General features: G+C 45.9%; 1 protein-coding gene across 1 annotated transcript in view; it reads right to left on the minus strand.

The window, feature by feature from the left end:
* The window catches only part of LOC146190743 (piRNA biogenesis protein EXD1), a 37,400-nt gene extending 34,845 nt beyond the window's left edge, over positions 1-2,555 (minus strand). The window contains exons 1-4 of the mRNA XM_084601118.1: positions 2,235-2,555; positions 1,674-1,742; positions 1,531-1,579; positions 1,024-1,166 (exon numbers count right to left, since the gene is read on the minus strand). Coding sequence (XP_084457244.1) covers positions 1,024-1,166; positions 1,531-1,579; positions 1,674-1,742; positions 2,235-2,370 — 397 coding nt within the window. The 5' untranslated portion in view covers positions 2,371-2,555. The remainder of the gene's footprint in view (positions 1-1,023; positions 1,167-1,530; positions 1,580-1,673; positions 1,743-2,234) is intronic.
* Positions 2,556-27,436: the final 24,881 nt, after the last annotated feature.

Here is a 27,436-nt window from a genome sequence, read left to right on the forward strand (position 1 = left end):
TCATTACACACGACTTCCTGTGTTTTTCCATTAAGACGATACATTATAGTAAACTATAGAAAAAAAAGGAATGATCATTTAGCACAAAAAAAAAAATTCTGGGGGTTTAAGCATGGCTTGAACCTATATAGTGATTGAGCGAAAGCTGTGAGTGTTGCAGCAAATTTTTCTGCGGACACCTGGATTTAATGTGTTGCCATCACAATGTTCAAACAAACCTTCTGTCCTAGCAACTTGCTGTCGTCGTTCACCTCCGCCAACTACACAGTTATCGGTCTTTATCTTCTTTTTTCTTTGTCTTCTTTTTCTCCCTCTCTTTTTCTTTACTTCTTTGTTTTCTACGGTGCCAAGCCAATGGATTGAAAACCTACATCGTTGTAGCTTTCACTACAAAAAATTTATCATCCATCTCTCCCTCCGCTGCTGTCTTTTAGTACATTATTTTTCCATTCTATGACCATGAATTCCTGCAAGAATGTTCTGCTAAATTTAGCACCAGAACAACGAAACTGATTTCTCGTTACAGTAATACATTGCTTAGGGTGCTCGACTTCTGTGCCCAAGAATAAGGGATGGCATGCAGGGCTCGATGGCCGCTTTTCGATTGAGGCAAAAAGCAAGGCGCCTTGTGTGATGTGCGATGTGAGTGCACATTAAAGAACTTGAATTTTCGATGCATGCAGATTCTAAGCGACAACATGTATGTGGCACTTGGCCAACCAAAACACAACAAAAGCACACTTTCCGAGCGGGGTTCATCTACAACGTGCACAGCAAAAATGGCGGCCAGCAGTGTAGTTGGGCGCCTTGTGGGTGCAGTGCATACACTACCACCTATAGGTGGTATTATACTATAGTATAATAGTCTAATGCAATTCTCCATAGTCTTGCCACTGTGATATGCCCCTTGGTTTTAGATGCATTGCCTTTAAACAAGGACTGCAACCTGAAAATAAAATTCTAAGACATGTGGCGCACATGTATGACTGTGTTAGGTTGTATAAAAAATAAAACTCAACGTACGCTTTATGCTGCCTTTCTTGATGGACTCCGAGGTGTCACACTCCATGCGATGGCAAATAAATTCACAGCTGCTCACTGATGTGTCCTGCTTTTCCGAGCGGGCAGGGATAATGCGTAATCTCAGCAAGCGTGGTCCATTCTCGCTGAAAGTTGCAGCGCAATCACTAAAGTAAGTACATATTGAAATTCAGCAGTTCCAACAAACAAAATACCTTACCCCGCAGACTTGAAGAACTGTTTACTTTGCACCTTGCGAGCATTGTCATACATCAATACTATGAACACGTTTTTCTGCAGCACCTTCCTTAAGTATAAGCACTTAATAATTTTAGTCACTAGTTAGATCTGCACAATACAGTATGCAATATTCTGTTTTCTGCTTCAGAGTACTGAGTACGATTTTATTTTGAGCATTTTTAGCAGAAGTGAGAAACATCAAATGGAAAGAGTTAGTCAAAAGAGCGCGCCACCGTTTCAATAGCTATTGGATTCATATAAGGAACTTACTCTCGACCTAGAACGTACTTCTTGCTCCCCGAGGTCCCCAATAAGGTGCCTGGAATATGAAATACGGATAAATGGAGCAATCATGGGGTTGTTCAAATACACTGCCAAGGTGAAAAGCACCACATATGCATCCTGCAACTCACATGACTGTATGTCCTTAGCATAGCAATGAAGTTGGCCCAACAATTTCTCCTGCGTATCAATGACGACAACTGGAACAAAAAAATTGCATACAAATGAAGGGGCTTTATTTATCGCGCATGGCTGCACTATATATGATGAAAAAAACAGTAAAAAGAGCAGCGTTCGCACGCACGCACACATTAAACGCGATCGTGATACACTGGAACAATGGATCGTTTGTTCGCATGCCGGCACGAGTTACGTTTAGTGGCGCAAATATAAGCGTTCGAGACATCGAAGACAAAGACAAGTGTTGTAGCAGCACTGTCATGCGCGGTGTTAGCAGGGGCAGCACAGGGTGCAAGCGTCAAAAGCTGCGTGACATTTAGGAGTTTTTTTCTTTTTTGTCCCCGACGCTAGCCCAGCGCTGCGTTCCATGCGCACGATCACAATACGGCGCAACGCTTAACCAAGCGTTCAACACAAAGTGGACATGCGCTGTTAGCAGTTGCAACAAGGATAGGCTACTGCGAAAGGCAGCACGCGAAGTTCGTCCGTGTGTATGATGTTCAAGCACTCACCGTCTTTTAGCGTGAGTCGCGATGTCTGCTCACAAAGGTCTGTGACAATTCCTTCTACATCTCCATCTGCCATTCGCAGCTGCACTCGTTTGCCCTTGATTTCCGACGTAACCCACTGCGGTGCAACAGTACCCATTTCAATCAGCTATGCTGAAACTTAGGTGGCGACAAAAGGTCTTCGAAAAAAATAATAAACTTCAAAGTCTTGGCAATAAACCACACAAGGACGCTCCACACTATAACTACGGCGCCAGCGAAGTTGCAAGAGGCTGATCAAGGTATTCACGGGCTAGCACTGCAGAAAGTGAGAACCACGTGACAATGCGCGCGCGCAAAAAAAAAAAAAAAAAAACGCATGACGTCATTAAAATATTTAGCTACGTCACAATAAAACAAAACAAACATACCTATATACTTGAGCGTTTCTAAGTATATATTTCATGGCATAAACTGAAAACTGTTGTTAAAAATAAAATGCCTTTTTGCATTCAAACTTGCCTCTGAAAATCCGCTTTCTACATCGGTTGCGTTGCGTTTGCCGCGCGATCTTCATGATGCGCAATCACGTGACACATGGATGACATAGACCGACGTAGCCTACACGTCACATACGCGTAACTCGTAATCTTTTTTTTTTTTTTTTTTTTTCTTTCTTGGAAGAGGAAGCGCTCGCGCCAGTTCGTTTTGTCCACGCCAAGGCTTCAACTCCAACAGTCTTCTCCCCTCTCCCATGGCTCGAAGCAGTGCTGACATGACTATGGGTATAGGGAACCAAAGCTGGAGTTTGCTCCGCGACGCCAGCGCTCGGTTTCCAGCGGAGCGGAGAGGAACTACAAAACCTACGCGCATCCGCGCCCGCGCTGCGCGTGGCTGTCTGCGGAGTCTGCGCAGCCCGCTCGCTCGGGAGCGCGTGCTACGTTCAGCCGCGCGTGCACGCGGAGCGGGAGAAGGAATGTGAGGACGAGGGGGGTTGGTGGCGCGTTCTCGCGCGCAAAGCCGGCGCTCTTTGCCGGTGGGATTTCTTAATTTTGCTTATCTCTGTGCCCCGGCTGACATAGAGGCTGGCTGGAGGCATGTTTTTTATCGGTGCTTTTGAAAGCAAGAAATTATGATTAATTGATCGCCGGACATTGTTTTCGAAGAGCGCTTGTTGGCAGGCTCAGACATATATAAAAAAAAAAATGAACGCGAATTCGCTGCTTGAAGGCGGGAGGCAAACGACAGGTATCTTGAAGGACTTGAGGCGGCACCTCTTGATGCCTCTGTCCATGTTCACAGATTGAAGGGCCCAACCTTCGAGTGCTCCTTCCTTTCCCTTTGTGACTGGTCACTTGAAAGGGGCCTATTCAGCTCTTTGGGGACAAACGTTTTAGGCAGTGCTGCCGGCGCCGTGGGGCCTGTTTTCGGCGCGTTTAGGATGCGTTCCCTACAAAGGCACAAAGCATGCCGCCTTACCCTTTAGTTCCTGCCGACACCAGCCAGGGGAAGTTCACTGCTGCGGCGCTGCCATCCGAAATCAATGACCTAGCTACCGTTAACGATGAGGGGTTTCTTAACGACCTGGGTCATTTCCCAGAAGCCGAGGCATGCCATTTTTGCGGCAGTTTCCTCTCCACGAGACCAACAGCGAGGAAATGTCTGACGACTTTCCATGCAGACGGGGACATCTCTCCACGGAAATCTTTGTCTTCTTAATTCCACTGTTACGCTGCGCAATTCCTAGTTCAGTTATCTCCTATAGCGAACGCGCAGTTTTGAGCTCCCGAAGCAGGATCGCGTATGAGGATAGGATGATTGACGTAAAGTGATCGCATTAATGACGAATATCTGTTTCTTGAGGCTGACCCGGTTCCACGATGGCTGCTTCAGCACCGCCAGTTAGAGAAGTACGACACACGAACGGTACGAGATATCCCCCCCCCCCAAAAAAAAAAAAAAAGAAAAAAGAAAGGCCCACAACCATCCCGTTACCGTTTCCACACAAGCTTCGCGAAAATAGTGCGCCGTCATTATTTTCCTTCTAGTTCTTTTCTTTCTTTCTTCTTCCCCCCTCATTGTTAGAGCGCGACGGTGGCCACAATGCGGCCGGAGGAGGAGAGAAACAACCGAGCGCGCGCGCGCAAACACGTGCTAGAAAGCAGCGCGGAGCAGACGACAACATGCTTTTCTATGCGGCGGCTAGCAGACGACGCGGCCGGGCTGCGCGTAGATTTTGACGGGGTCTCCATGGAGGGCGCTGACGCACAGAGCGGCGCAGCGCCCCCTGGCCCAGGTTTTCTCCCCTATAGTGCTCTAGAATATTGGGCAGTGTGACGACCGGCGCCGGAGAGGAGAGCGGGCCGCTTTTGCGATGACAAGAACCGATTCCCGCGAGAGGGCGCGACGTGCAACAGGGGTGCCACGTTCGCCGCTCGGCGCGTAGCGGCCGCGGGATAGCGGGGGTACAGAGGAGGGTTGCGGTTCTCTTTGGAGCGATTTTCAGACGCTACGCAATTAGTGTGATAAATAATAAAGAGGCTACTTATTCCAGGTGGTTAAACTGATCCCTGCCATTCTTTTACGTCTATCGGGAGACATCGTGACATCGTGCACGCTTGGGTAGTCCTTCGGAGCAGCGCGCGATGTTTGAATCGCTATCTGAAACTCAACATTTCTTCCTGCAGACAGTTACATATCGTCCAGATGAGCAATTTGTACTTAATGTTTGCAATGAAGCGTGGTGTTTTGCATTCGTTCTTCCCGTAAGGGAATGAAGGCTGCTGCCCAGGAGTGGTATTAACACGCGGAGAAAAACAGTGTACATGCGAATCAAAGCTTGTGCTTCGTAAGGTCTCTTTAGGAACACCTATTTTTTACAAACCTTATTTACGAACACCTGCTTACATTTTGCAGCTTGCGCTTATTAATACATAACAACGTTTATCTTAAATCGCCAGTAATAATATATCTCTTTAATAGGTGCTCTTGATGTGCCCTAATCACCGCTTATAGAAATTACAAATACAGAGTGCGAGCAAAACACATTTATTCACTACCGTACTAATTTAAAGCACTGTGGTATTTACCGGCAAAAAAAAAAAAAATAAACAAGGTATACACGACTCAAGCATTTATTTTTTGTTCGTGATTAACAATTACTTATATCGCGGACATTTGTTTGCGTGCCACTAACCAAAGGGTGAACCAGCTGCTTAGATGAAAAAAAAAAAAAAAAAAGTCAAGTACAGTTACGGCATTACTTCAAATAAAATATGAAAAATTAAACCCGTCACATACGTAATACGTTCATAGTGGGCACTTGAGTGCGGACGCTTTACTGGCATCAAATGGTACAGAGCAAACAAACAAAATTAAAGCACTGATAATTGCGCGTCGAATTGGCAGGTATGATGCAGTTCTTGGCGCGCACCGAGAGAAAGCGGAAAAATGCGAAAAAGATGACGAGCACCTAATGAGTACCTAATATGAGTAATCGACTGGATATACTTGCAACTACTGCTTACCAGACTATATATAATCGGGCTACTTGCCGCGGATGCTCTTTGCAGTACTAACCAGACTATAATTGTTAACAAGGTTGATATTACACGTGAAATACTTCCAAGGGAATTTAATTATTTTCCCTTTGGGAACTCTTGTCGTGATTCGCTTACTTCGGAAAGAGCGAAGCCGCAAAAACACATTAAATTTCATGGCTTCAAGTGGGAGCATTTCTGGAGCTCCAAGTAGGCAAACGTTTTGAACCTTCACATTTTACGGGAAGTTTGCAAAATCTGAAGTGCAAAGCAGTCGAAAAGGACCGTGCATCCGAGCCAAATGTTTGAGTAAAGTGCGACCTAGTTTCGAACCTATGGCGCTATTTTTGTTCGTGGTGAGAAACCGTGCCAGCCTCTCTTTCGCAGAAGGATGATCTACCGGAAGCGAATTAAGCGTACCCTATAGCCTCTGCGTCCTCTATTTTCCGTCGTTATTTCTTTTTCAAAGCTATTCATTTTTTTATTTTGTATGTACATAAAACAGGACTAGAGCGATCTTCTGGAGGCAATGACTTGCATATTACCGGTGGCTTGCGCACCCTAGAATGGGAACATTTTCTAGAACAATTAGGTCATTGTTAAACTATAACGCATTGAGATTAAATGTTTTAAGTATAGCGCAAATCTCTAGATATTTATAAAGCTGCCCGTTACAACAATGTTTCAGCTTATGGAGAGAAAATAAAATGGTGTGTTCTTAGATTAGTGTACAGTTTCACGAATTGTTGTCTCTTAAATTTCGACGCTTATATCTTTATACGCGTTCGACTGCAGCCTGTTTGTGCACTGCTTTCCTCTTCCCGGGCCTTCATTTGGTTCTTATGCTGGGTTGTTTCCTCTTTTTTTTTGTTGTTGTTTTTAATATCTCCATTTTTCTTCGTCTTTAGCTGCCTGCTTTCTTCGTCGTGCGTTTGCCGTGCCGCACGAATATTCTGAACCTTTATTCACATTCGCGGTCGCTCTTTTCACGGCACTGCATGCCTTCTACCAACCCCTTTCTCCCTCCCTGGTAGGCGACACGTTTCTTTTTATTTTCCTGTGAAACCTTTACCTCCCACTTCTTCCACCTTTCCTGACCCACTGTGTTCCGTTATTCAGTAGCCAGTTGGCGTGGTGTCGTTGGTTTTTCATGTCCTTACTTTACTGTATCTCTACCTCCATGCGGGGTAGTCCACATTTAATTCATATCCGACTGAATGCCGAATTCTCTAGTGGCTTCAGTGACGTGCTGTAGTCGGCATAGTTGGCATGAAAAACAACGGAATATACCATTTTGGACTGTTTTGATAATGGGGTTACTGTGACCAGTTTTAGACAGCGCTCAAACGCACGTGTTGTATGTTTCACTTCTTCATACATCCTGCCTCCACACAGTCCTCTTTTCAAAACGGCTACATTTCTGGACGTGAATTAGGTGCTTTAGGAATGCTAAAGCAAGTTGTACGGCGAGTGAAGCATGCTGTGCGAGTCGTACGCCGGCCCTCTCCAAGCTTTTTTCTTCGGAGCCAACTCCTGTCATGTTACTTCCTCGAGGTGTTGCCGACGGCCAAAATGGAAAATAAATTAGGGGATTGCTAACAGTACTGAGCACCGGTAACCAGCATATTTGTAAAATCTTGTCGCGAACAGCTCGAGACGACGCAGAAACAAACAAGAACGTACAGTGCGCGCGGTATCCGCCTCGCTGCACAGCGCGCATACGCGGGCGCCCGGACGGCTGACACACCAGTTGCTGGTGGCGCCCTCTGCGCTGCGGCGCCTCCGTCATCGCAAAAGCGGCCCCTCGCTCCCATGCATTTCGCGGCGCGGTCGACACACTGCCCAATCTTCTAGAGCACTATACTATGGGCAGCAGAAAAACAGAATTTTCCTCCCCCGGGGGACTGAGTGAGCGTAGATTCCGTGCGTTCGCCGTCTTTTGCTTTCGTTCTTTTCCTTCCGTGGACTGGCGGGATTTACTTCGAGTCGCGCGAGTCTGTTTCATCGCAGCGCGCTGCAGGGATTGTGAGTCTGCTTTCAGAGTACTGACCTTATGCGGGGCCGCAAATATATTGAGCACCTGCGCATGAGTTATTTGCACACACGCGCGCCCACAAACATGCAGTGAATTGTAGTGGCAAAAAGCAAATAAATTTAACTGCATGAGAGCATCTTGTGTGTAAACGTTGATGTTTGGAATTAAGTTGTGAAAAGATAAAAGATGTTACTTAGCTTATGGACAAACAATTTTAGGTCACTACGTATATATATATATATATATATATATATATATATATATATATATATATATATATATATATATATATATATATATATATATATATATATATATATATATAGTTGTTTCACATAATTGAGGCGTAACTTTTAAGGTGCAAAAGCGGCCGATTGAGCCAAGTACACGCGCACAGCAAATCTTCAGCGCTCCCTCCGCCCAGGCCAAACCAGCCCAAACCTCACAGCTAAGGAAAAAGAAAAAGAGAAAAAAAGAGGGAAAGGAAGCAAGCGTGCATACTGCTTTGCCGAGGGTAGCTCCAAGCCGTCGCTCGTTTGAAACCACGCTGTCTACGTTGGCTAGCCTGCCCGCCCCTCCTTTCAGCCTTTCCCCACTAATAGAAAAAAATATATATACAGATGATACAGAAGAAAGCGTGCGTGCTGTTGAGTGCGGGCGGAGATGCTCTTCCTCATCTAGCTCGAAGCCGCGTTCCGGCGGCCAAGCGCTTTTGTCACTACCCCAGTAGAAAAAAAAAAAAAAAAAAAAGAAAGAAAAACGTAGACAGGACTGCGACAGGACACGCAGAAGTGACGTAACTTATGCGTCCCTTTTGTGTCACGTGATTGCGTGTTCAGGATCTGCAAAAATATCCTCCCGGGTACGCGCAGTCAGCCAAGCACAAGCTTGTGCCCTGCTAGACTTCATGTCAGAGTCTGGCGCCCTCAATCTCACCTAACTCACCCCCTTCCCCTCTAGGCCTCAGGTCATCCTTATGAATAAAGGTTTATGAATGAATGAATGAATGAATGAACGAATGAATTATAGTGCCTAGAATGCTAGTGTGCCGACCGAGGTCGCCGAGTTGGCACCGAGAGCAATGACTTTAGTGTGTGCACGCTGAATACTTCTCCCATCTATATTCATAGCATTTACACGGGTTTAAGTATTTTTATTACTTTTGTAAGATGGGGGTTTATTGAGGTACTCGGACAGGGCAGATCAGCGGCGAACACAGCGACAGCGAACACAGTCAGGTCCAACACGCGCAGCGATCACGATGCCACTGACTGGAATGTTCCTCGTGCACTTCTTCCTCTTCACACTTTTTACGTCCAGCAGTAATTACTTAGGCTGATAGGCCGCGCAAGATGCCAGCCAAGGTGTAAGAATATAACAAAAACACTACTTTGTTTTCTCCTTCACTGTTCATTGGATTCCTTACCTTGAGGAGATTATCCTTTATATATATATATATATACATAAAGTTAGGGGCTTCAAAAGGTTTATTTGGCAACCAAAAATAAAGAGAGAGAGAGAGCAGAACTTTTTATTTATTCCAGCGGATGAAGAGGCTCCGGCCCTCCGTCGCTTGGGATGGATGGCGGGTGCCCCGCCTCAGACGCAGGCCGGCAGACGTTGTTGGCCGGCAGCGTCCCAGGCCAGCTGGATGGCGGCTAGCTGGAGCCCAGGGTCCGAGCAGCGCAGCATGGTCTCCCAGAGTTGCGGCGTCAGATTTAGACCCCTCCCGAGAGAAAAGGGGCAGTCCCAGAGGATGTGTTCGAGGGTCCCTCTCGAGTCCCAGTTTGCGCAGAATTCAGATCTTTCTCCTGGGAGCATATGGCTCACCAGGAGCGGGTGTGGGAATGTCCCAGTCTGAAGGCGACGCCAGGCGACGGCCTGCCTGCAATTTAGGGTAGGGGCTGGCGCAGCAGCCACCCGTCTACTGAGTCTATAATGCTGCAGAATTTCTTTGTAAGATTTGGCACCCCCCCTCTCTGCCGCCGGCTCGGTGGTAGAGCCCTCGAGCCATGGCATGGGCGGATTCATTGCCGGGAACGCCAGTGTGCGCTGGAGTCCAAATCAGCTGTATAGTTCGCGAGATTGGAGATTGCTGTAATATCCGAATTGCCTGGGGAGCAATCAACCCACGACTGTAATTTCGTATGACAGTTTTGCTGTCGCAGATCACGAAACGCGCCTTTGTCTGGGCGAAGGCTAGAGCTACAGCCACTTCCTCAGCTGCCTCAGGAGATCTAGTTTTCAGGGTGACCGCGGTGATCGGTCTACCCGACCCATTCGATACCGCTGCAACCATAAAGGGGCTTGCCCCTCCGGCAGCATCTACAAATGCTACTTCCTTTGGCGGCAAGCGGCTAAATTTCTTACTGAGCATTTGAGCTCTTTTTTCCCGACGCTCCGTACGGTGTAACATTATGGTGCAACAAAACATACATAATTGCATGCATACTATATACATGCATACATATATATGCACAATCTATCAATCTGGTTACGGATGCATCAGTGCACAAACTGCAGTACGGAAGGCAAGAATAACCGCAGTTTAATCGTAACACACAGAATAGGACGGGTCGACCTATTGGCAATAGCTCAAGCGCTGCCTCTGCGCTTCGTGGTGTTATCTTCGGAGGTTGAAGCAGCAGCGTCTGGAGGCTTGAAAACTGGTGATGTGTGTTGATCCTGCGGTCCAGAACGCGCCATGATACCTCCAGATTCTGCTGTATGATCAGGACATGGTATCCACCTGGTTTTCTCGCTCAGCATGTTCCTTGCATAATTTTGCTGGTACTGCTTCCTCTTGCTCACATACGATCTTTTTTTCTTTTTCTTTTTTTTTTTTTTTCATTGCTCTGGGAAGCACAAGGTTCTTCGAGCTGGCATCAAATATCGTAGGCACCGCGTCATACTTCCGCAGGTCTCTCGCGTGGAACCTCGTTGACGACGTCATTCACGGTCACCTGTAATGTGCGTTCAATGCAGCTGCTTTCGAAATGTTTTTCGCAGACTACCGCCTTCGATCACAGCCTCTTATTTGTTCGCTTGATGTTCTTCTCCCGTTCTGCAAGTCGCGCAAGGTCTACCGGCGCCGAGAATAGAGACGCTATCGTTGCTTGAGCGATATACCCACTGCCACACATTGGCACAAAACATGTTCGTTCTTTGGAAGGCCGCTTTACCGGGGACATGCTTCCTCTTCAACATTACCATGAAGAACGACCACCCGATACGTACGCACCAAAAAGTTACACACTGTCACTCACGCAGACGGCAACGGCGGCTTAGCTTAGCGCGGTCGTCTGCAAAGCGAAATCGTCTGCTAGCGTGTGTTTCCGCACACCTACTTTGCACGCGCCCCTAAGCGGCGTCTGGTGGCAGCCATTGCAAATGGCGCCAACCCTTCCTATGGGAAACTACCGGCGCACGGCACACTAGCCAGTATACATTATATTCTAGTCACTGTAACCGCCATGGTACCGCGTAACCGCGTTGACCGCCAAGATTTAAGTCAGAATTCCCAACATCCTTGAAGTATGAGAAATTTACGAGAAAACTTAGTATCAGTTATTTTGGGCTGTTTTTAAAAAGCGGATTGAGGCAAGGCAGACAACTTAGAAACGTTGATAACATCAGCCCTATTGCTGCAGAATTCTTGAAAGTGTGACTGGGAGCACAGCGAGCACTCTACTTACAATGGTATTTTGCGTTCCCAGCAGTGCACTGATGCCTTAATGCAAATATATTGTGGAGAATGTGTGAAGGATGCAAATACTATATTAGAGGTATAGGGTGCACCACGTCACTGAAGTTAAACACCTGCATGGTAAAATTATGGGCGGAATTAATGCTCTCCATAAGTTTGCATCTGAAGCGCAGAAGGTGCTGCGCTTCGCCTAGGTTGTTAAGTTGGCTTTTTCTCGCAGCTCATGAGCATAGAGGGTGAGCTCGCTGTGGGTAACTAAGATCTTATACAATTGGAACCAACTCGAGTTGGTTCCAAATATAACGCGAGGTGCTCTGAAGTACATGATTCAAGAAAAAATAACAATAAATTTGCGAGAATACGGTAATATTGCTTTTGACAGGTATAAGCTCATCCCATAGGAGCTGCCGGTACTGCAGCACTGGGCGCACTATAGCTTTCATGTTTGATCATATCCCCATTATTCGATTATTCTTACTGATGACCCCACGCATATCCACCCACCCCCCCCCCCCACCCCAAAAGAAGGAAAAGAAAAGAAAAAAAAGTGTGGATGGTAAGCACCATTCCACGAGAAAATGTTAAAACCCTAAAAACTTCATGATTGCAGCAACGCGTTCCTTGTCAATCTCGCTCCTCATGGAATGCCCCAAAATAGGGCCATAAAGGGAAATAAAATGTCAAGAATCCTGTTCTTATTGCGGTTTTACCAAATTCAATGAAAACAGAAAGGTCCACGCATACCATGGCAACTGCTATATACTATCTTAACCCAGTTCTTTCTAAGGTGGCTTCATTTTCCATCTCCACTTTAAAATGCTGCCTGGACAGATTGCGGTACTACTTGCCTGCTCATTTTTGGAAAGCAGTTTTTATGCCATGCATGATATGAGTTGCTCGCAGTTTTGAAAATATCGTTACGTGGTGGCATGACAAGCGATGGAATACGGCGATACAACAGAAACAGAACGACGTGATGACATGACGATGAAATATGCTTCAATGGCCAGCGGGCCTGGCGCGAGCGCTCCGCCCCGCGCCATGCCTGCTTCGTCATCTTCGTAGCATTACCCGGGGCCACCGAGCGATCGTCCCGATCGATTGCTAGAAATCCAATGCATGACGTGACGATGAACACAGACACAGGATTGGGACATGAAAAGCTGGACACAACAATGAATGCGAAGATGGGAAGAATGCTTGCACCGGAGCATCAAGTCCAATCTTCGCCGTTTACCGAAGGCCAAGGCTCATGGACACGCCGAACGGCTTGCGCGGTGGTGCTGTCTTCGCTCGAGTGGTCGTGAGGTCGCTTTGTCGTGGGGTCGATAGGGTCGGCTTTGTGCTATTCCTGGTCGTCGTGTGTTGTGGTCAGGGCTGGGGACGAGGCTGAGGACAGCGGCTGGTCAGGTCTGAGCAAAAAGGGCTGGGGCAGAGCTGGGCGGCGATCTCCACGGGCTTTCGGCAGATGACCCGGCGTACGGTTGGCTTCGACTGTGCAAGGCGAGGATGGGGATTGAACCGCACCTCCAACCAAATGTTACGTGGTGGCATGACAAGCGATGGAACACGGCGACACAACAGAAACAGAATGACGTGATGACATGACGAAATATGCTTTAATGGCCAGCGGGCCTGGCGCGAGCGCTCCGCCCCACGCCACTGCCTGCTTCGTCATCTTCGTAGCAATATATTGAAGAAAGGAACTGTCGTCTCGCTGTTTCTTGTGAACACGAAGAAGACACTGCAAGATGACTTTATGTTTGGCAGTTAGGAAGTGCTCATGGCAAATACTCTAAATTTATGTGATGTTGGTAGTATAGTGAGCATTGCTTTACTTGCAAGCTGAGGATTTAGAGCTTGGGCTCTGGAGCCTCACACTTAAAATGCAACCCTTGAAATTTGCAAGGAAATACTCATCAATGCGATATATGTGCCGGTTTACATCAACTACATATTCAGCCAAAAGGTACGTGACTGCAAAACGAATGTGCTACATCAACAAAAAAAAATGTTTCCCATCGAGCAGGTAAGTTAGGTCTGGAGGCTTGTCGGTGGCGCCATTTTAATCCCCAAGTGCCCCCGAACAACGTCGCAGGAAAACGCATTCGCAGATGTTTACTCTGTAGAGCCCGTCAGGAAACAGTGGATGCCATTGTGAATTGGGAGTGCAAAAAGTGCTACTACGTGCCTCACGCACCTGACTGCTTCATGTTTTTCACAACAAAGAAAAAAGCTTATCAGCTCCGCATTTGTGATCATTCTGAGAATGAATAAAAAAGTAAAATTTCCGGCATGCATGCAGTGAGGGTTATTGTTACTTCTTCCAGTAACCTGGGTTGTGCTGTCATGGATGAAGCACTTAATGACTGAGCTGTGGCTTGTGCAATTAAGAGGTGGGAGAAGACAGTGGGGCAAAACGCAGATATAAATAAAGCAATAAAGTATGTGCAACTAATGATGGGGTCCAGTCTAAATGTAACCAATGTTCTGAAAAAGACTGTCCCTGGCGAGGGAAACTAACTCAGTGCTGTCAAAGCGTTGCATGGCATGTTTGCAGTATTAATGCGACAGTGCTGAATGCTCTGTTCTCCGAAAAATCCGAAGTTGGCCGCTGGAATTGTGAGTGAAAGATCACAGGCATGTGTCATGGGCACTGACTGGTCGGTGAGCTGTGTAGCATTTTGAGACCGCATGACATAGCTGATATAGCCAGCTCAGGTAGCTCCTCTAAGATCGGAGGAGAGATGAGAACCGAACCCCCTTCAGTACCTTTGCATGGCTGGTCAGGCACACTGCCCCTAGGCTAGTTCCAAAGCAGTTTTCTCATTTCACATTGCGCTTGTGATGTCGTCATCCAGTGCAGAGTAACCATTAACTTCGCAGAACAGATTGTTAAAGTACATGAAATCTCATTACAGAGGCGGAGTGTATTTAAAACGTCGGGCTGCAGAATGCTTCTCCCAGCTAAACCGCGGAATCCTCGTAGCTTAAATTTCGCACAGAAATGAAATTTTGTCGTTAGTATCTTTTAATACCAAATTTGTTTGGGTACTTGTTTGATTCAAAAAGAAAAAGCAGATGTTCTTATCGTATTCGGCGACCGCGAAGCAAAAGAAGCCACTGCCCCAGCGCTGGCATTGGTGGCGCCATCTTATTTTGCTGTTTGCAACACCCTTCCATCACCCCATCTTCTGCTGTGACGGAATTGAGGAAACGGCACAAGATGGCGTCTCTGGTGCCAGAGTTGAGACAACGGCTTGTCTTGCTTTGCCACCGTCGAATACGATATAAGAACATTTGCTTCCTCTTATTGAATCAGGCAAGTACCCGAAACAAATTTGGTACTATTACAAAATACTTTCGACAAAATGGCATTTCTGTGCGAAATTTGAGCTGCGACAATTCCGTCCATTAGGTGGGAGAAGTATTCTACAGTGCGCCTGTAATTGTGTAACGCGAATCATGAAAACACATGTAATGAAAATTATTCAGCAAAATAATTTTCCGGTTTCGGAGAGCATAAATGCCATCGATGGTCAAGCCAGCGAGTGTTTCGGAGAAAATGCTGACAAAGTTTGCTATGTCATTTTGAAGTCTATCAATTTTTAAAGCATCTCGATTAATATGCATTGTAAAGACCCACATACCCTAAAATCCCTCGATAAAGAGAAAGTACCGCCACGCTTTGTACTTTGCCGCCGCCGCATCACCTCCTCTCCTCACCTCCTCGCCACCTACTCGGATTCAGATCTCCGCGCGACGGGCACCTCTGCGCGACGCCGCGCGCAGACGCGCGGCGCGTTCCGCTTCGCGCTAATTGGTCACTATGGCTGTCCCTGGGGTCGCCATGGTTACACGCGCGCTTTTTGCATTCTTTGTGAAGCTTTTCGTTCTTCGCGCGCCATTTTTCACCCACTCAAGCAAAGGAGACCTTGCGCACGTTGTTTTTCTTTGCGATGTACCTCACTTGTTAAAAAATCTTAGAAATCATTTGACTAAAGGGCACCTCATCTACCTTCCCGAAGAAGTTGTGCAAAAACATAACTTGCCAACTAATGTCGTGAATTTTGAGTTCATTAAAGCACTTGTAAGGCACGATGAAACGGATGATATAAAACTTGCCCCGCACCTAAATGCTTCCTGTCTTGATCCAAGCCACTACGATAAAATGAAGGTAGGCCCAGCTTCTTCCATTTTCCATAATAACACAGCTTCAGGCATGCGCTTGCTTCAAGAAAGAGGAAAAATTCCGAGAAATGCTCTTACTACTGCATGGTTTATCGAAACCGTGTTCAGGTGGTTTCGCCTGATCACGTCACGGACAACAAAGCTAGCTTTTAGCCACGCAGTTCAAGAGGAGTATGACTCCAGTGTAGCATTTTTGGAAATGATAATCGAGCTCTTCTCTAAAATTCAAATTGGACGTGAAAAAAATGCTGTCTGGAAGTCTGTACAATCGGGAATTATACTAGCGACAATAACAGCACTAGAAGTACAAGACGTCCTTCTCACAACGTACAACTTTCATTATGTGTTCCTGAGCAGGTTAGGCCAGGATGGGCTTGAAAACTTTTTCTCTACATTACGCGCCAAAAACCCCATCCCGAGACTATATGAGTTTAAATGTAGCTTAAGGAACGCAACACTAGGTCAATTTTTGAAGCCTAGCAAATCAGGAAGCTACTCCGAGGAGGAAGATTATTTACTATTACATTTACGCGACACAAGTGAAGCTAGAAGCGACACAGATGCTATTCAAGCGCCCGATGATATTCTTGACCTGAGCCCTGAAATAGAGCAGTCATTAACGTACCTAGCAGGCTACGTTGCTTCAAAACTTGTGAAGCGAGTACAGTGTGAGAATTGCTATAATTCTCTGATTGAACGAGACAGCTCTACGACGCTGATAGAGCTCAAAAACATTTCAAAGCACCAGCAGTCTTTGACCACTCCATCGCAAGGGGTGATTGAAGTGATAAAAATAGCAGAGAACTACTTCCGCACTAATAAGGAAGAGCTAATCCGTAATTCTGTACATGAGTCGGAGGTGAAGCCATTACCCAAAGCGTAACTTCGCAGACATGCTTTCCTTCTTGCCATAACTTACTTGAAGACATTGTTAAAATATTCGGGAAACTGCGCATGGAAATTTTAGTGAAAAGTGAAGCGGCTAAAAGATCTTCTATTGAGAGTTCCAAATGTGCCAGTAATAGCATTGGCATGCGCGTTGCTGTTTCAAGCATTAAATGATGTGTAGACGCTTCATTGCTTGCGAAGCAAAGGACCTTTATGTGATACTTTTAAAACAAATATCTTTCATAAGCAGCAAGCCACTGCCTGGGATAAATTTTAAAATTTTACAGCCACTGTGTAGTTAATATCTAACGTGAGGATTTCGCTTTTCATGTCGAAATAAATTTTGTTCACAACAGAAAAGACTTTTTTATTTCAATCCGCTTTCAATTTACTGCAACATAAAACTGAAGGGGCTCAATGGTAAAGTGCACCAAGAAAAAAAAAACTTCAGAACGTCCACAAAGGGTGAAGGAGAGACAATAAACGTTAAAGAAAACTGCGTTCCGTGCGTTGATCTTCCTTTTACTGGAGAGTTTCGGCTCCAAATAATGTGCTGGCCCTTGCACCACGTAGCATCGGCTTCATTACATGTCTGGAAATCGTAAGCAGTTCATGCTTGGTACCGTGTTGGTCATTTTTCAGCCGCACTAAACCGATTCATTCATAGCGTGATATTGCTTTTGTACAATTGTGCTTGCTTTTTGTGTTGTGTTTTGAACTGTCAGTTTTGTAAGTTTTTTTAAGTCCATCACTTCTGCGCCGCACATCTCACTGCATGCACCTGCGTTCACATCAGGAAACTAAACACATCGTCTTGCACAGCACTTACAACTAATTTATTGTACGCTGCCATAAACACTAGCAAACCGTTAGATGTCTTGCACTGATAAGCTTAATACGCATTAACTTATGCCTGGAGCACTACTTAGTTGATTACACGCCGCAAAACATCACATCTCCTTTCAGAGACAGTTTTCGTAAATGACACCCACAGAAGAATGTTTTCTTCTGGGAAATATTTAGAAATTAAGTGCCTTAAAAAAAAGAAAAAAATCCACAGAATTTTTTCTCAGCATTCTAATCGCTTGGGTAACCGTTTATGAGAATTACTTTCACTACCGAAGCTGTAAACGGTGCTTAAAAAGCACGCCAGAGTTCAAAGGCGCGGCTGGCCGGCGGGCGCTTGGGTGAAAAAGAGTGCCGTGTGCAGCGCGGGCGGCTGGCGGGCGAGGAGAAACGAGGAGGAATGCGCCGCGAAGGAGGAGAGTGTCGCTACTTTCAAAACATCAAGGGGTTTTAACATACCCCTGAAAGAGTCGCCATCTGCTGGGTGCTTCTCGAAATCCCGACAGTTCCTCGCGTTCCTCCGACATGTTCCCGCGCAGGCTACATTCCCTCTTAAACACTCCCGTTCAAATGATGCAAACTTTTAAGCTAAAGCAGTCCTTACACAGTATAATACACGACCCGCGTGCAGCAGCAGACGACCAGAATTCCAGGTCTGCTCACAGAAGCCGCAATCGTGGACGCCGGCGTTGTCCGAGCTTCGGTCTGCACGCCGTCGTCTGTTACAGTCGGTCATTCTCCTTCGTTCCCTTGTCATGACGCTTGAGAATTGCTTTTTGAATGCAGTTTTCCCTAGGCTGCACACCTTGAACGACCGTTATTAGTAAGCAAATTCAGTGCATATGGCAGCATATCAGGCTACAACAAAGAGAGGCTTCAGGGATCCGGAGAAACACGTACCCAGCGGATAACGAGCATGTCGGTGGTACGGCTTCACAGCACATTTCTTCAAAACTCTCGCCAACGTTCAACGATTGTGGCCACCCTCTTCCGGTGATCTGCGTAGCGAGAAAGTGTTGCGGTAAGTTGTGTTTACATGTGTTCCTTATGGGTCTCCCTCCCAATTCGCACCCATACGTTTCGCGATGTTTTAAAAAATGCTGTGCACCTGAAATGGCTTTTTATATATGCTTTTAGAATCTTTTCTAGGATGTTCATATTTCATTTCATTTCATTTTATTACCTTAAAGACCCCTCGGGGGTTGTTACATAAGGAGTGGGGTGAGCAGAAAAGGTACATAAGACAATGCAATATATGTGATCATCTACAAAAAATGTTGTTTAGATTGCTAGCAAACGATAAAGGGCAGGTGATGTCGACGATATGCTGGGGAAGGCCGTTCCAATCTTTAGCTGCACGTGGGAAGAAGGAGGCTGAAAAAGTAACAGTTCGGGCACGTGGGCGAAACACTTGAAGCGTGTGGCTAGTGCGGTGGGAAATGTAAGATGCTGGCGTGATGTAGGGGGCACGGTTAAGTGATGAGTGAAAGAATTTGTGGTACAGTGATAGCGTGGCTATGCGACGACGAACGGAAAGAGGCGATAGTGCTGATTTAGCTTTTAGGGCTGAAACACTGACGTCGTACGAGTACGAAGAATGAATGAACCTTGTAGCGCGGTTTTGAACGGCTTCTAGATCGTTTGTGAGGTTAATATGATGCAGGTCCCATATGGCGGATGCATATTCAAGTTTAGGTCTAATGAGTGACTTGTAGGCGAGCAATTTCACGTGGTGCGAGGTGAGACGAAGGTAACGTTTAAGAAATCCCAGAGTTTTGTTGGCAGATGATATCACGTTAGCAACATGTGCATTCCATGTTAGGTCATTAGATAATGTGACGCCTAAGTACTCGAAAGATGATACAGATTCTATGGACTCGTTAGCGATTTTGTAATGGAAGGCATGACTCTCTTTTGCGACGGGTAACGGAAAGAAGCTTGCATTTGCTAGGGTTCAGGGTCATAAGCCAATTTTTGCACCACTGTTCAATTTGGTTAAGGTCCTGCTGGAGGGCTTCTTGATCAGTTGTGTTTGTTATTTGGCGGTAAATTACGCAGTCGTCAGCGAACATTCGAATTTGGCAGGATACATGCTGTGGAAGATCGTTAATATATATTAAAAACAGTAGGGGCGCAAGAACGGAGCCTTGTGGGACGCCGGATGTTACAGGGAGAGGGCTGGAAGTGTGGTTGTTCACAATGACTGACTGAAAACGATTTGTTAAGAAGGCCTTGATCCAGTTTAGCCCATTAGGATGTAAGTTTAGAATAGATAGTTTTTGTATTAATCGCTGATGTGGAACTTTATCAAATGCTTTAGCCTAATCCAGAAAGATGGCGTCAACTTGAAGGTTAGCGTCCAGGTCAGCATGTAAGTCGTTGAGGAAAATGGCTATAGTTGTGTTTCGCATGAATACCCCTTGCGGAAACCGTGTTGGGATGGATGGAAGAAATTGTTAGCGTCTAAGAACTCTCTTTTTACTCTTACTCTTTACTCTTTACTAAAAAAGACATCATAGATGCCACGTGAAAGTAGAAAATGGCTTTGAAAACCATGCATCCCCCTCCCCCAGTATGCATGATACGGCGTCGCAAACGTAATTAACGGTTGTATCGAACGCAAATACGCATCAAGGTTTAAGAAGCGGCGTTCGAGCTTACTGCTGACTTCTTCACTCGGGAGGCCATAAGAGACAATATAATGAATGAAAAAAAAAGTGGACTTGGCTTTGTCTGGGCAGAGCGATCATCACTGGCTCACGATGCTTTCCGCTACAAAGGTTCAATCGGCCTTAGGCCGAGGTACTGCTCAGGTTAATGCCAGCAGTAATTCTGTTTTTCTGCATGCTGACCTCGCCGGTCGCCCCTACCGTGCCCAAGACTTCAGAGACGCCCTTCGGAACGTGGTGGATTTGGAAGAAATAAGCTCTATCGGACAATTTCAAATGCCGCATGTCTGGATGGTTACATGTAAATCGGCGCACTCTAAAGCAAAACTAATCTCATGTGGAGATTTATCGGTTAAGAACCGTCGCTGTGTTGTGGATCCAGAACCGAAGGAGATAAAGGTGAAACTTCTCTGGCTGCCTGAACGCTTGGATGACTCCTTTATTTGTGAAGCTCTACAAGCTTATGGCAAAGTCACCTCGATTTCGAGGGAAAACTGGAAAGTTTCCGATATGGAACAGAGGAAGACGCTCAGCCGAGATGTGACTTTGACTCTTGCGGAAGGGGTTAGCGTTGGTGACGTTCCACATCAGCTAACTGTGTGTGGAGTGCAGAGCCTCGTTTTGATACCTGGCCGACCACCTCTCTGTTTCCGCTGCAACCGTGTAGGACACATTCGTCGGCACTGCCGTACGCCGCGTTGCGAAGATTGCCGGCGTTTCGGCCACACAGCAGAGGAGTGTGTGGTTACATATGCGGACAAGCTTCGGCATCGAGTCCGGCCTCCTGACGAAGCATTACGGGAGCACATCATGGACGCGTCTGAGATAATTGATGCGTCTGGCGACCTTCCTGTCGGCTTTGTGGCGAGTCCTCAAGTGCTACTCCACAGGATACTGAGGAACAAAATACTGCTCATACGTCCGAGGGTAATGAGAACAACTCAGCATCTCAGGCCTTGGACGAGATGTCGTGTCAAGCTTCGGACAAGGAGCCAACCGCAGACGATCCACCAATCGTTCCCGAACACCCAGCGAATGTCACCGCTGATATTGTGACCCCTGTGGCCGTTGCTGTGCAACAACGTTCAGACTAGGGCCAAGTTCCTGTGGCTGACGGGCTCGCGGCTGCCGACGAGCCAGTCTTGAAACGCCGTGCATCATGTGCCTCCGAGTCCAGTGAGGAGGACGATCAAGCTGGCAACAAGCATCGTCGTCGCGGTCGAGCGTCGAAGCACAAAAAGTGCAGGCGTTCGCGGTCGAGGAGGCCTGGCGGTGGTTCGGAGGCGGCTTCGCCGTCTTCCGAGAGGCAAATGGAATAGAGGGTTTACAAAAGTACGTCTGGCAACCGTGAGCGGCACGCTGATCCCGCGCTGGCCGCCATATTTTGTTCGCTCCATCCGTTCGCTTCGTGTCCGTCCGTCAGCGCTCGCCGTTCTGTTCGCGCTTTTCACGTTTTAACCTAGTGTGCTGTGCTTGGACCTCTGTTCGGTCCCTGGCGGTTTCTGTTAGCGACGCCTAGAAGCGTATTTTGACAGCCGAGACGTGGCGGGGCCCACCGGCCGCGCTGCCGAGCGCAGTTACAAATTGCTCTACGAGTCGTGCATGGACCCCTCGGCAATCCGCACCGTCATCCCTATCCAGGTACAGTATCCAGAGTTCTGTAATGTGGATTTCTTTTTTGTCTGTGCGCCTTTGCTGTTTACAAACGTCTATGAGAGATCATAGCGAGTTAGTTTGCTTGGTTTGCGCAATCACCGTCGCTCATCCCACTGGAAGATACTTGGTTGGTGAAATGAGCGAAGATGAATTTTATTTTGAGATAAAAGGATCGTGCGTAATTTGACGTAAGTTGGACTGGCGCTTAGCACTTTCCTTCCCATGCCGTCGACGCAGCAGTCGGCATTAGTCTCGGAAATAATCGGGGGCTGCGTAAAAAAAAGTGGCATGGTAAATTGTGCTTCCAGGGATTGTATATTGATTGGTGTGCGATAGGCGATGACGAGTTAATAAAATATTTCTAATTAATTAATCAATTGATGAAATAAAAAAAACGAATAAAAGGAAAAATTGGAAAGTAAGGGTTTAAAGGTGTCAGAATTAAAAACCAGTGCTTGGTGATGCTAAGAAAGAAAATTTAGAATGTGTAATTGAATAATTGAAATAATTGAAGAATGTGTTCAAAACTGTCAAATTGCTCAGAATGGAAAGCCGATTGTTGCTGACGCATGCGTTGTATAAAAATATAAAACGTCAAATAAAAGAAAAATAAATAAAGAAATGATAGAAATATAACATAACATATATAGCATAGAAATATAACATACATAACAACATATAACATACTACACTTGTGTGTAGTATGTTACTTTTGATGAATTCATATTTCACTGCATTGTATTCTTTTCGCCCCTCCTGCTAGGGCCCAGTTGGGGCCTGCAGTATTTGGTAAATAAAATAAATAAAAGAGCTAAAATATAAACATGAAGAAAGAAAACATCGTGCGTGTGTGAGTATGAGAGAGAGACACCATCGCTTTATGCCTTTAACGGCGAAGCTTAAGTGACCCCCTAATTTTTCTATAACGATATGATATAATATAAGCTGCTTTTATGAACACAGCCAGTTGCACAAAGCACAAACACTTCGCAGTAATGTGAGTTGACTTTTCAAATTTCTTTTCGTTTCAGCCGAGTTCCTCCTCCTCCGAGTTCCTCGAAGTTTCTAATGCCAGCGCTTTCATATGAGATTATGGCTTCTAATGTTTACTTTCTGACAGAGGGTATAAACAAGAAATCGATATATTTAAAAATTCCGGTGAATTTCAGGTAGCTGTGAATTAGCGAACCATCGGGTGACTCGAAAAAACACACAAAGGTGAAGCGCACGCTTCGTTATTTTATCGGCCGCGCTGGCAGGTATAAAACCTGAGCTGCGCGCACTGGACGTGGACCGGTCGAAACTGACTGCACGTGAGCATGTTACAACGCTCTAGTGGTATGTCATCTTTTCCTGCTTTTCTAGACGCCGCGGGTTTGGCAGCCGCTTGCTTTTGCAGCGTGAAACACGCACTTCGGGCGTATTAGACAACCGTATTGCTCTCTGCACCACTGACTGTGAAAAGTAGTTTCGGTAATCATGCCCGTGTCTTAAATCCAATACACAATGGTATATGCAACCTACGTACAAAATGTTTCAAAGAACGTATTTGCACAATAGCGTTGCATTGTGCAAATACATGCATTGCTCCTTCTCCCGTGTCCTCCATCGCAGCATAAGCTTGTCCTTCAAGTTCACAAGGCTCCATAGCGCGCAAAACAACCTTGCTGTTTTAGGTGATAGCACATTCTGTGAGCTAGCTCTCAGTCAGAGGGACGTGCAGTAATGCTTTACATGATGCAAGTGACCCTTGTAAAGCCGATTAGGACTGCAAACGAGCGGTCGCATACACGCATATACCTTGATTCCGTGCGCGTCTACGACGGTTCGCTGGCTGCAGAAGGACACGCAACAACATGCTGGCATCATTCCGAATAGAGCGTGGAGCTAACAGCGACTGCTGTAATGTTAAAAAATGAAACAATCGCTTGTGAGCATTCCAATGCACCTTTCGGTGCATGCACGGGTTCTACGAAGGCGCACGTTGACAGCGTACTCGACGGGAGGCGCGGGCGGACTGAGCAAAACATGGCCGCCACTCACAGTTTCTGTTTATTTCACTAGATGGCGCTAACTTTTGTAAAGCCTCTATTGTAGGCAAAACTATGTGCTGTCACCATGGCGGTCTCTGAAGAGATAGTGCTTGCAACTCTCAATGTACGGAGTCTTAGGTCTCGCCAGAGACAGATGCAACTTCGCCGACTTTTGCACAGCAGGCGTTTAGATATTGTGGCAGTCCAAGAGACGAAGATAGAGAGAGAGGAGGAAACCGAGAGGGCGCTACAGCCCTTTTTGGCAGATTTTAGTGTCATTGTTGCGCATTCTGTGGGCTTGTCGGCAGGTTGTTTTCCGTTTCTGCGAAAGACGCTGCCTTGTACTGGCCTAACTTATAATATCGACGCAGAGGGTCGGTTGATATGTTGCGATCTTCTACTCTTTAGGAAGCCATGGCGGATAATTAATGTTTATGCTTTTAATACTGTGACACAGCGCATAAGTTTTTTGAACACATAGCCAGCTTACTTGACTGTGACCGACATCTTGTGCTAGTGGGTGACTTTAACTGTGTTTGCAACCCCATAGATCGTTCTTGTCCAGACGCACGCAGTGACAGAAGTGGGGAACTTTTGTTCCATGTTACAGAAGATGCGGGACTGGTTGATACAGGGGCGTCCTGCCGTGCTTTTAGATCATTCACCCACATTCAGGGGCATTCTCACGCTCGTCTAGACCGGGTCTATGCATCTTGCACATTAGTTTCCCGCTGGCTTGTTTGCGAAACTATACCGGTTTCGTTTTCTGATCATAGCATGGTAGTAGCCCGGCTCGATTGCAATGACCATTTAAAGTTTAGGCCGCAGTGGGAACTTTGGAAGTTAAACTCATCGCTGGTAAATGATCAAGAATTTATCATTCGTGTGCGCTCACAGCTCCAGTCACGTTTTTCCAGAAATCTACCATTGTTCGCCGCTTGGGAAATGTTCAAGCAGGAAGTACGTGCGATAGCAATTGAACTTGGCTCAATTAAATCTTTCTACAGGAAACATCAGGAGGAGACACTTAACAAAAACTTGTGCAACCTGTATGAGCTAGAATGTGAATCCCCTGGATCATATACGGACGAAATTGCTAGTGTCAAAAGTGAGTTACAAAGGCATGATGCGGAACGATACAGGGGTGCCTTAATTCGATCTCGTGTCAAGCGTGCTTTGCACTGCGAACGACCGACGCGGCAAGCTTTTCTTGATGAACGTCATCATGCGACTGCAAAGCTGATTCCGGGAATTATGCGTAATGGCACATTGGTTACGAGTACGAATGAGGTTAAGTCCGCATTCGTGGATTATTACTAGATGTTGTTTAGTGCCATTCCTCCTGTAAGAAATTCTAACATCTCGCGTTTCACACCCCTGGTGACCCCTTTATCAGAAGATGATTGTTCTGTAATTAGCTCTTTCACGCAGCAAGAGGTAGAATTGGCAATTGATCAATTACCTCTCTCAAAAACGCCTGGTCCTGATGGCATTTCCTCTGAATTTTACAAAACTTTTAAAACTGTTCTTGCTCCTATCCTGCTAGATGTCTTCGCGATAAGTTTTGATCTAGAAGCCCTTCCCGAGACTTTTACAAAATGCCACACAGTCCTAATTTCAAAGAGTACTGATGAAGAAAAATTACGCTCAGTGGAAGGCTATAGACCAATCACACTGGCAAATGTGGATTACAAGATTTTCGCCAAAATTTTATCAAATCGCCTACAGTTCGCAATGTCGGTTCTCATTGGCCCGCACCAGACGTGCGGCTTGAGGGGCCGAGCCATACAAAGTAATGTACATATTTCGCGCACAGTCCTCGAATCGTGCTCCTGCTCTCATGATCAGGTTGCTTTACTTCAGGTCGACCTCGCAAAAGCATTTGATCGAGTTCGTCATTATTTCCTGTTTTCTCTTCTGGAACGAGCGAACGTTGGTTCTGTAGTACTGAAGGGGGTGCAACTTTGCTATAGAAATTGTTCGACTCGCCTAATTGTAAATAGCCACCTATCAAGCCCCATACTAATCAACTCTTCTGTGAAGCAAGGCTGTCCGATGTCTCCACTGCTGTTTGCTCTTTACTTGGAACCACTTTGCCGGAGTGTTTTACATAACAGTAGTATCCATGACTTCCCTCTCCTTGGAAATGAGGTTAAAGTGCTTGCATATGCGGATGATCTTGCGTTTTTCTGCACTGACAAACCAAGCATAGAAAAAGTTATATCCAGCATAGAAGAATTTGGCGTTGTTTCTGGTGCTCAGATGAATCACACCAAGAGTTCCGGCCTTTGGTTTGGTTCGTGGGGCTCAACACCACCCCTATATGCAGGAATTGAATGGTCATGTGTGCCACCTAAATATCTAGGCGTTCCACTGCATGCATTTAAGTCAAGTTCAAATTACTGGAAACAGCGCGTTCCAGTAGTCCAGCGTTATGCTAATACATTTGTCCCCTATCAGCTTTCAATATTCGGTCGGGCTCAGGCCTGCAACATGTTTTTGGCGACAAAACTTTATTATGTGCTTCAGGTCCTCCACTGTGCTAGGCATTACATCCAGCGTTTTCACCGAATATTTGCGACGTTTATTTGGTCATCCAATTTTGAACCGATTCGGCGTGATAACCTATTCAGACCTGTTTGTGCAGGGGGGCTCGGCTTAGTGCATCTGTATGTAAGGCAATTAGTTGCCCGTTTTTTTCTTTTTTTCGTGATTGTTCACATCCGATTATTAGAGCATTCCTACAAGTTAATTTCACGAATCTGCTTCCCGACTTAGTGGATTCTTCAGATTTTACTGATCGCCCGCAGTTACTAGGATTTATGCAGGAAGTTTATGCTTCGGTGAGTTTTTTGACAGTACGATTCTCGAATGAGTACTTATATTCCGTTTCGCGCAAGATACTATACAAGGATTTGGTAGCAATGCTTTTTCCGCCACCACTGTATCGTTCTTTATACTTTGGCTTTAAGGGTCATGATGTGTTAAAAAGGTTGCGCAAAATGCAGATTTCTCCTTGCACAAAAACATTTTTCTTTAAATTACACACCGAAGCTCTGCCTGTTAACACATGGCTTCATAGAAAAAAAATATTTTTGTATCTTCTGTAAACTGCCGTCTGTGTGATGTGCCCGAAACAATTGAGCACTGTTTCATTAATTGCAAAGACGCAATTCTTTTTTGGGATGTGCTGCAAAGAACTCTAAAGAAAGACTTTGTTCTAAATTCGTACAGTGTGCGGTATCTTGCTGTTACACAATCTGATTACGAACCATATGACATGTTTTTCCTTATTGGACTTCATAGCTTGTGGAAGACACGCATGTCGGATCGCAACGCTGAACCTGTTGTTCCACCTAGACTCCATTTTAGCAGAATGATGCTGCAACTGAAGGACACTTATGGTGAAAATGACTTTCAACCTGATTGGTTTCCGCTGGTGGCACGGTGCTTATTTTTGCCTGCCTTTTAAAAAGTTGTGTCTTCTGTTGTGCATCTCAGCAATGGCTGAAGGAATTGTAAATAGTCTGTGTACATAACCCTTTCTGTATAATAAATACCATGTCAGAAAAAAAAAAAAAGCAAGAGGTGGCGCGGTGGTTACGGCGCTCGACTACTGTTCCCAAGGACTCGGGCTCGAATCCCGGCCTCGGCGGCCGCTTT

Source organism: Amblyomma maculatum, chromosome 4 (assembly GCF_055883805.1).
Source record: "Amblyomma maculatum isolate TAMU_Amacu chromosome 4, ASM5588380v1, whole genome shotgun sequence".
NCBI lineage: Eukaryota > Metazoa > Arthropoda > Arachnida > Ixodida > Ixodidae > Amblyomma > Amblyomma maculatum.